The sequence below is a fragment of the Sorex fumeus genome, unplaced genomic scaffold, assembly GCF_029834395.1.
Source record: "Sorex fumeus unplaced genomic scaffold, SorFum_2.1 ptg000001l, whole genome shotgun sequence".
Lineage (NCBI taxonomy): Eukaryota > Metazoa > Chordata > Mammalia > Eulipotyphla > Soricidae > Sorex > Sorex fumeus.
In genome coordinates, this window is record NW_026606058.1 from 5,130,947 (window position 1) to 5,141,325 (window position 10,379).

At 46.2% G+C, this 10,379-nt stretch overlaps 1 protein-coding gene across 1 annotated transcript in view; it reads left to right on the plus strand.

The window, feature by feature from the left end:
• Window positions 1-10,024, plus strand: part of TTF2 (transcription termination factor 2) — a 52,901-nt gene extending 42,877 nt beyond the window's left edge. The window contains exons 19-23 of the mRNA XM_056115283.1: window positions 3,134-3,192; window positions 3,942-4,092; window positions 5,297-5,379; window positions 8,731-8,805; window positions 9,592-10,024. Of these exons, the coding sequence (XP_055971258.1) occupies window positions 3,134-3,192; window positions 3,942-4,092; window positions 5,297-5,379; window positions 8,731-8,805; window positions 9,592-9,736 (513 nt within the window). The 3' untranslated portion in view covers window positions 9,737-10,024. The remainder of the gene's footprint in view (window positions 1-3,133; window positions 3,193-3,941; window positions 4,093-5,296; window positions 5,380-8,730; window positions 8,806-9,591) is intronic.
• The last annotated feature ends 355 nt before the right edge of the window (window positions 10,025-10,379 follow it).

The window sequence follows — 10,379 nt, forward strand, 5'->3', positions numbered from 1 at the left end:
CTCTGTCTGCGTGAGTCATTGTCTGTTTGCATGGAAGCCGTTTAGAGGCTGAGGCCTCCGTAACCTGAGTGGGCGAGTCTGTTTCTCTGTCTGCTGACACAGAGCTGTCCTTGCCTCGGCCTCTCCCCGGGTGTTTTTTTTTTTTTATAATTGAACATTTTATTTTATTGTTTTTACAGTTTAAATATCAAATACACAACGGATAGCTTGCCAGGCTCTTCCATGCGGGTGGAATACTGTCGGCAGCTTGCCAGTCTTTCCGAGAGGGATAGAGGCTTTTGGGGCGACCTCTAATCGCCCTCGTAGGTGTTACCATATTTGAACCCTATCAAATATGGTACGGCAATTCCGGAAGATGGGTATTTAGTGTCTTATGATGTGTCCGGAAAGCATCCTGGAGTGTGGTGGCAGCTGGGTAGTGGAGGTAGTGTCGGTAGTGGAGGTCTGCCAGTGGGGTATTTATCTGGTCCCAGTAGGGGTAGGGTGGGTCTTCTGTGTGCAATCCGATCCCTGGGTCTCTAGTGGTTGGTAGGAGCAGACAGGGCAGGGTAGGGTGGGGCTCCTGATTAGAATCCCTTTGTCACCTGTGGTTGGTGGAAGCAAGCAGAGTATCTCTCTCCCTGGGTCCGTTGAGTCTGGAGTCCAAGGTCTCAGAGTTCCGCTTATCTTGTTCTGTGGGTCTCCAGTCGTGCGTGAGTCTTGGCTGGAGCTGCCACGCGGGTCCGGAAAGCGTCCTGGAGTGTGGCAGCAGCTGGGTAGTGGAGGTAGTGTTTAAAACTTTCATGTTTGAGTTTCAATCATAAAATGATCAAACACCCGTCCCTCCACCAGTGTACATTTTCCACCACCAGTGACCCCAGTATCCCCCCTGCCCAACTGCCCCCGCCGTCCCACCCCTCCCCTTGTCTATGGCAGACAACTGCCTTCTTACTCTCTCTCTCTACTTATGGGTATTATGGTTTGCAATACAGATTATAGATCATGAGTAGCCATCATGTTTGGTCCTTTTTCTGCTTTCGGCATACATTTCCCATCCTGAGCAATCCCGTCAACCGTCATTGACTTGGTGATCCTTTCTCTGTCCCAGCTGTCTTCTCCCCCAGCTCATAAGGCAGCCTTCCAGTTGTGGAGCGATCTTCCTGGCCCTGTCTCTACTGTCACAAGGATTTGTTTTTATTTTAAATATTTAGTTTTTAAGAAGAAAGGAGATTACTGCCAAAGAAATGAATTGCTTGATAGAATTACTTGAGAATTCAGTTTAAGAATTACTTTTTTATTAACTTTTTAAAATATTGACCTCGGACCTAAGTAAACTCCACTAATAACTGAGAGAAACATAAGAATGTTCTTAATGACCAAACTTTATACTCCAGTCTCTTCAAACTGAACTATTGGGTTAAGGCTTACCTTCCTATCAGTGTGTGTTTCCTGGTATTCAGGTAATTCACAAGCTTTCTGGATGTAAGGCCATTGATAGCTCAGTCCCCTCCACAAAGCACTGCAGATTTCTCAGAATCGTCTGATTAGCCTTTCATGTTCAAGTCAGCACTCGGTTTCTTTTTGTCTCTGTTTTGTTGTTGTTGTTTTGGAGACACCCAAAAACAGTACTCAGGGCTTACTCCTGGCTCAGCACTCAGGGCTCACTCTTGGTGGTGCTCAGGGAACCATATAGTTGGTGAGTTGACTGCATGTAAAAGCAAGTGCCCCGCACACTGTGCCACTGCTCCGTCCTAGGCACTTTGCATAGCCTCACAAATTGCTGAGACCTCGACACTGTGTGTACCTGTTGTTTTTTTTCTTCCTACTTTATTCAAATGGGTACGTTCTTGGACTTAACTTTCTGCTCTGGTGTCAGTGTGTTTGTGTAGGTTAGAAAGCAAACTTAGATGGGAGCCTTTAGTTTCCCTTCCTGTTAAATACCATACTGTGTCATACCAGCCAGAGCACACCAGAGCCCCATTCCAGACCACATCGTACTGTATCATGCCATGCCATGAGCTACACCATTATAATACAACGTAGTGGGGGAACTGTCTCAGCTGCCTTTTCCCCCCCTTTAGACTCGTGAGATGTCTGAGTGCTGAACTGAGAACTTTGTAGTAGTTCCTCTCCTGTTTCCTGGTCCAGTTTTCTACTCCGCCATTCTAGGAGTGAGCCCAGGGACCCTCGAAGACTTTTGAAAGGTCATTCATATGAGCATCAGGGAGGAAGAACCCTGCTGCCCTCCTCCTGTGTCTCACTGACTCTCATGTTCCCTGAAATAATTTGACTAGTGCCCAGAGAGTTTTGAAGTGTTGGAAAGTGCTCCTGAGTCAGTCAGCCTTTCTGGTCCAGCAGAGTTTCAGGCAGAATGGAAAGTAGGTGTAACTCTGTTCTTCCACAATCGTTAGGATCGAACTTCCTCTCGCCTAGTGGTGTGCTAGTTTCTGGAGGGACAAAAATGTACCAGACAGGTGCTGTCTTTTTCTCCTTGGAGCATCTCAGATCTCAAAAGCAAGCTGTGATTCATAAGTGGTTCCATGAAAATACGACTAGGAAGTGCTAAATAGTACAGCGGCGGCACCTAACCTACCCCTTGGGGTTGGGAGAATCTCTAAGAAGTGATATTAAGCTGGGGGCAGTAGACTGGACAAGGATGTGAGCAAGTGGGCCGTAGGGGAGGGAGCATGGCAAGAGCATCTGTAGAGGCCGGTGAGAGCTGGACTGAAAGGCAGGTGGAGGCCCAGGTAACAGGGCTCTGGGAGGTTGGCCCAGGAAGCGTGGACTCTGCCCTCAGTGGGAAATCACTTTGGAGACTGAAGAGGAGGAAGGAGACAAAGTTAGATTTGTGGTCAGTGTCTTCGTCATCATTGTCATTGTTGCCGACGTCTCACGTATCAGTGCTTGTGGTCGAACCCAGGACTTAACACAGGACAGGCCTGTGCTCTGCCACTCGAACCATACCCTGGCCCCAAACTTAGATTTTAGACATCATTTCAGCGGTGTGAAGGGGGTGGGCTCCTTCAGTGGTGAGGAGGGGGTGGGTTTACAGCTGCAAGCAGAGGTCACTGGGAGACTGTGCCAGTGACTTAAGGGAAAATGCAGCAGGTAAATGTGACTTCCACCCACATATGTTAATGCAGTCTCTTCCCAGATTTCTTCTCTGTTGGCTGAATTGGAGGCAATTCGAAGACATTCAGCGTCCCAAAAGAGGTAAGGCTGTTATTTCCCTTTCCAAGTATTGCTTTTAGGTAAGCCAGAAAACTTGGTATCGTTTACAGTCAGAAATCGTAGACTTTTATTTTGACGACCTGGAATTCTGCTGGGCAGAAAGCACTGAGGTGATAGCAGAAGTTCCCTCTGATTTCTAATGAAAATATTGGTGGCGCAGATTGAAAAGGAGATTCCCAGAGGGTTCAAGGTACGTGAAACCCCCGAAGGAATATTTAAAAAGAAAGCTGCATCTAAAGAAGAGAAAGGGAGTGGCAGAGGGGTGCAAGGGAGAGGAGCAGGATCAGACTAGGAGCCCTGCTCTGCCAGGGTGTTCCCAGCTGTGGCTGAGGGCCCAGGGGGGTTCATGTTCTCTACTCATCTGTGTAGAATAAAAATGTTGACGTAAAAGGATAGCGAAGCCCTCGCAGCTGGTTGTCCTGGCAGCAGTAGGGCCCGTGTCCCTTTGCTATAGGAACGCAGATTTCCTGGGATGAGCCCCAGGCTCCAGATAATAGTAGCTGCCACTTTATCCCGGCTTCGTTTAGCACAAGTTGTGGATCAGACCCAGAAAGCACTGGAGGTAGTCCTGTAATGTGTGTGGTCCTTGGGTTTTAGGAGGCCTCTCCTCATCCACCCACGTGGGGTAATTGAATCTGAAGAATAACAGGGGTATTAGAGTCCTGCAGAGGAGTTTATTTCCTCTAATTGTGTGTGTGTGCATGTGTGTTTGTGTCTATACTTCTGTCCAGTGTCATCGTCTCTCAGTGGACCAGCATGCTCAAAGTGGTAGCACTGCACCTTAAGAGACAGGGACTGACTTACGCCACCATTGATGGCTCCGTCAACCCCAAACAGAGGATGGACTTGGTGGAGGAGTTCAACAGCTCCAGGGGCCCTCAGGTATGAGCTGGCCACGCCGTATCTACTCAGTTAAGAGAGTTAAGAGCAGATGATTCTCAGTTATACAGAGAATTTGAACAGAGGGACTCGTTAAAAAATACTCAGGCTAGAGTGATACTGCAACATGTAGGACTTTTGCCTTGCCCACGGCTGAGCTGGGTTCGGTCCCTGACATCCCATATGGTGTCCTGAGCACTGCCAGGAGTAATTCCTGAGTGCAGAGCTAGGAGTAACCACTGAGCACCACTGGGTGCAGCCCCCCAATATTAAAAAAAAATGAATAAGAGCAAAAAGAATTCATGCCACGATTGTTCTAGGTGTCGGTAGTTTATTGACACATCCAAAGTGTGCAGCTGTGCCAGAGAGAGACTAAAGTAGCAGGAGAGTTAAGTGCAGAACGGGTTCAGATCAAGAGGATTGTCGTGGAGGAGGCAAGCCTTGAAGGATAGGAGGGATTTTGGTGTGGAGTAACATGAAGGAAAGTGAAGGAACTCAGACACCTTATTACATTATTATTATTATTACATTATTACTTTAATTTTTTTATTTTTTATTTTTATTATTTTTTATATATAAAAATAATTTATATATAAATAAATATATATAATTATATAAAAATAATAAATTATTATTATTATTATTACATTATTACATTAATACTTATTACAGTATTCCCCTGTGTAATTGCCACAGACTTTATGCCAACTGTTATATTTTTAAAAGTGGGCATGACCATTATGTGAAATTTTAAAGACAGTGTACCAGAGTTATGTAGGGACACAGGGTGCAATGATTATGCACTGATGCCAGTGTGCCTTAGCCCCAGTCAGGCAGGGAAGTACAGTAGGAAAATGAAATGATGGGTGATAGCGGACACCGACATGTTAGATGGACTCTGGGAAGTGGGGAGTGTTTCGAGCTAATCAACCCCAGTGGTCTAAATTGTAATATTAGTGTATCTTGGCATGCGTACAATGAGTACTTTGAGACTGATTCAGGAAATAAAGGTGAAGTGAGAATCTTCTCAACGGGGAAGCGAGGGAGACGGCTTCTCCGAGTTGTGATACAGTACGCTTATGGCAAGAAAAAATTGGCTAGGAGCAGGCTTATCTGTATTGATCATGGGCTTATGAGAACCTGAGACAGGAGATACGGGTTGTGAGGCCCTTCCTGCAGGAAGCTAATGCCGTGCTTTCTTCCAAAGGTCATGCTGATCTCTCTCTTGGCTGGAGGAGTCGGGCTAAACCTGACTGGAGGAAACCATCTTTTCCTTCTGGATATGCACTGGTAATGATCTGGGAACTTTTTTTTTTTTTTTTGAGTTGTCGTATCGAAGCAGGAAAACTAACTTCTCATCTGGATAAGGGCATTCTAGAGGCTAACTTAAAAAGCTTTTAAAATATAACTTATTTTTGAACTGTATTTATTTTATTTCTCCACTTCCCCCCTTCCCTCTGCTGTGAAGACTGAGGCTCTTGCTCGTGTGCCCGCGCGAAGGTTGCTCTCTAGTTGGGGTACATGTTCGTTCCCTTTAGACTGTCCACTGTAGCTGGGTGTCATTAGAACTGGTCGTAATGCCTGCTGAACTCTCCAGGCATCTCACTTCCTGGTGTGAGGCTTGCACCCCTACCCTGGGGTGTTTGCACACACGGGCTGAGGTGCAGCCGAAGTAAATCACCTTTGGTAAATTATTTTTAAAAGTCTGAACCCAATTTCTCTTTGAGAGCAAGAAGATAATCTTGAATTCTTTTTTATTTTTTTAATGTAGGAGTGTTGCTATTTATTCAACCAATGATTAAGCTGACTGAAGCAAGCATGGACTCCACATTGCTTTCTATTTTATTTTATTTTTTAAAATATCTGTGATATAGACCTGGGCTGGAGCCATAGCACAGCGGGTAGGACGTTTGCCTTGCATGCAGACGACCCAGGTTCGATTCCTCCGTCCCTCTCAGAGAGCCCAGCAAGCTACTGAGAGTACTCTGCCCGCACAGCAGAGCCTGGCAAGCTCCCCGTGGTGTATTCGATATGCCAAAAACAGTAACAACAAGTCTCATGATGGAGACGTTACTGGTGCCTGCTCGAACAAATTAATGGAACAACGGGAGGACATGCTACAGTGACAGTGAGATAGTCCATTACAAAATTGTTCGTCACTGGGTTTCAGTCATACAATGATCCAATACCCATCTCCATCATTGTACATTTCCCATCACGAGTGTCCCCCGTTTCCCTCCCTCCATTCCCCACCACCCTATCCTCTACCCCAGCCTTCCGCTATTTTTGTGCATTATGGTTTGTAAGAGGTAATCTTGTTTGTTCAGGGCATTCAGCATTTTAGTTGGGATGGAAAGACTGGAGTAGTTTTTTAATTGGCTGGCAGCGTTGGGCTTCCAGAAGTACAGAGAGGTGGGCGGAGGTAAGCCATCCCGACCCCGAGAAAGCCTGGAAGCCACAAAACCCACATACTCGAATTTTCAGCAGATTGTATCCTGATGAGGTCCGTCCTGAGACTGTGGAGTCAGGCCAGGGGCACGGCATTGTTTTTGGACTATGGAAGCAAGCAGTTGTCAGGGGCTCTATTTGGACAGGCCTCAGGCTAATCCCTCCCTCATCCCCCCCGATTTACCCCAGTCTGATCAGCCTTGAGCAGGTCTGAGATCAACTCCTGCTTTTGATCTCTTTTGAGATTTATTTATGGGTCTCTTAAAGCAAGACCCTGCCCACACTGCAGAGTCTGGCAAACTCCCCGTGGCGTACCCAGTATGCCAAATACCAGTAACAATGACAGGTCTCATTCTCCAACTCTGAAAGAGCCTTGAATATGGCACTTTTTAAAAAAATCTCAGGGCTAGGACGAAGGAGACGTTACTGGGGCCTGCTCAAGGCAATCGACGAATGACAGGATGGTCGTGAGCGTGATTGAAGCAAGACTGGTAGAAGAGCTTACATGGTGGCATTGGAGTTGGTTCATGGGGGCGACTGCCATTGCTTCCAGGAGTATTGGGAAGTGGTTGGGAGGTAGCCCATCCCAACTCTGAGAAAGCCTGGGGTTTTCAGTCACAAAACCCACACACCCAAATTTTCAGCAGATTATATCTTGGAGAGTTCCGTCCTGAGATGGTGGAGCCAGGCCAGGAATGATTTTGTGTTTTTTCTTTTGTTTTTTTCTTTGCTTTTTGCATCACACCCAGCGATGCACAGGGGTTATTCCTGGTTCATGCACTCAGGAATTACTCCTTGCCGTGCTCGGGGGACCGTATGGGATGCTGGGAATCAAACCCGGGTCGGGCAGCATGCAAGGCAAACTCCCTATACCCACTGTGCTATCACTCCAACCCCGCATGGTGGTGATTTTGGATTGTGATTTTGGATTGTGGAAGCCAGTTGCTGGGGGCTCTGCTTTGGTGGGCATTAGACTGACCTGTCTCCCTCTGTTTTTTTTTTCTGGTCTGTTCAGGCTGTGTGGGTCAGAGATTAACTGCGGCTTTTGATCTTTTTCAAGATTTGTTTATGGGTCTCTGAAGCAAGGCCAAAAAATGAACTTAAATAGCAGAGCTGGAGGTGGTTAGTGGGCGTGACTCCCACATCCCTAACTTTTAGCTGTTTAACTTCTTGGTAAGCTTGGCCCCAAGATGTTGGGGTTCAGCCAGAGGCACAACAGCAATTTGGAGTATCAGGAAGCCTGAAGTCACCATCAGGCTGCTGATGCACTCGCTCTGCAGGTACAGGTTGACCTGCTGGCTGCACTGCACCCACTTTATCTGGAATCTTCGAGTTCCATATAACCCGGGGCCAGAATCTACAAACTTGCATATTTTAAAGCAGCTAATCAATATTTGAGTATTTTCAGGATATACAGTTCTTTGTCACGTTTTCTTCTCATGGGTTTTCATGGTGGTTTATTTATTTTTTAGATTTTTATTTCATAAGTTTGTTCACATTAATTGATTACGTCAATATTTCAACACCAGTCCCACCACTATTACATCTTCCCACCACCATTATTTCGAATTTTCCCATCACCATTCAAGACTGCCTGGCAGGGGCAGATGCTAGATAATTTACCTTCTACTGCTTCTTATGAATATCCTGAGGTGGCCACGCGCTTCTGGAATTCTAAAATTGTAAATGGTTGGGTTCCAGAGACATCTCTGTAGGGAGCTAATTCGTTTTGAGATTCATTTGGGAGTCTCTGGATCAAGGCCGTTGATGTGCTGAGATGGCGCCTAGAGACACATCGTGGCCATGACAGCCAGGACCACAGCGAGTAGGGAGACCGGCTGGGTTGGTCAGCCCATCTCCGCTGTCACCATGTGGCCTAGAATCTTAGTCCTTGAACCCACGCACCTGGGTTTTGCTTCTGGAAGCTCGTGGCCACCAGGGTTTCATCTGGAGTGCTCGCAGAGGGCACACCCACTCCATCTGAGGTGTCCTGGTGGATTCGGCACTGTACGGGGTCTGGAGAGATCTCCAGCAAGCTGCTGTCTTCTGGGATTCACTACTATGTCTCTATTTTTAAAAATAATAATGTGTTAGCCATCTTTTAGTTTAAATACTGTACAGAGCTGACAGTGTGCAGATTCTCCGGCCATGTAGGTGGTCCAATGCTTGACCTTGACCATTATCTCCTGCCAGGAATCCGTCACTTGAAGATCAAGCTTGTGACCGAATTTACCGAGTAGGACAGGAGAAAGATGTTGTCATCCACAGGTAAGTGAATGTTTCCCAGAGGTTGGATCTCTGAAACAGGAATTTAGGGCTCTGTGTGTGTGTGTGTGTGTGTGTGTGTGTGTGTGTGTGTGTGTGTGTGTCCAGTCCCATTACCACCCCATCCCACCCAACACACACACCCACATCCTACCACCACTACTTTCTGGAAATCCCAGACAGTGGGACCGTGAGTGTCCCTTCAGAGCGTGCAGGGGTCTCAGGGATCTGTCTCATGGTCTTACACTGACATCAGACTTTTAAGTCACAGAATCATCTTTCGGGCCCAGACATTGGGCTTTATGCAAGCCTTAAAAGAAAAAAAAAAGGAGGAGGAGGACCAGGAGGGAGAAATGGAAGAAGAAGGAAGAACTCTCTCACTTGAAAACTAAAACATAGATAGGACACTGGGGACTGGGGCTGTATTTTGGTGGTGAATTGTTTGCCATACAAGTGTGAGAACTTGGGTTTGATCCTCGGCACTCATAAAGGGAAAAAAATGAGGGACCTGCTTGGGGGCCCGGAAATAGCTCAAAAGGCTTGAGCACGTGTTCAGCATGAGGGAACCCTGGGTTCAGCTCCCAGCACTGCATGATACCCTGGGCATTGCTGAGAGCAAACCCTAATCACAAAGCCAGAAGTAGCCCCCAAGAACCACCAGGTGTGGTTCAAAAACAAAACAAAACAAACAAAAAAAATCAAACATCAAAAGTATTAAAGCATACAGTTAGAATTTGTTAGTAGATGTTCTGCTTTGGGTTTCTGTCTGCTTACTTGTCTGTTTTTCAGGTTTGTGTGTGAGGGAACTGTGGAGGAGAAGATTCTACAGCTCCAAGAGAAAAAGAAAAACTTGGCCAGACAGGTGCTGTCCGGGTCCAAGGAGTCCAGGATTAAGCTCACATTGGCTGACCTCAGAGTCCTTTTTGGCATCTAAGTCCTGCTCATCAAGTTCAGAATAGCAGAACAGTGTCACTGTTGGTTCCAGTAAGGCGCACCATGGCTCTCTGCACTCTGGTATTTGATTTCACCAGAAGCCTTACATACCCTCGTGAGAATGACCCAGGATCTTCTTATCCCCTGAACGGAAGATCACTCTTATCAATGGTTTTAGTCAGTCATCAGGACATTAAATGTTTTATATCACCCAATCATGTTAATCAGTTTGAGTGACATAGAAGCAATGAATTACTTCAGATAAAAGAAAATGCGTTTGTGTTTAAAAGTTTTGGAAGACAGCTTCGGGAGAGTTGCATATATCAGTTAAAGTTTAAACTGCTGTCTGTTGTTGCCTCTTTTTCTCAGCTGGTTCAGCACCTGTTATCATTACTTCTGTCCAAACGCGGACTCCAGCGTGTTGGCATCTTTCTTGCCAGGAGTCTACTCTGATAGACCCTCTCTTGATGGGTTGAGCAGAGAGTGGACCCAAAGCCATTCCTCTGTAGTTGTCTCCGTCTAAGAATTCCCCTTAGGCTCAGATTAACAGTGTTTGATGTGCAGTCAGAGGAACTGAGATGAGGACTGTTCATGTCATCCCAAAGTACTTTTTTCTTTTTCTTTTTTTTGCTTTTTTTTTTTTT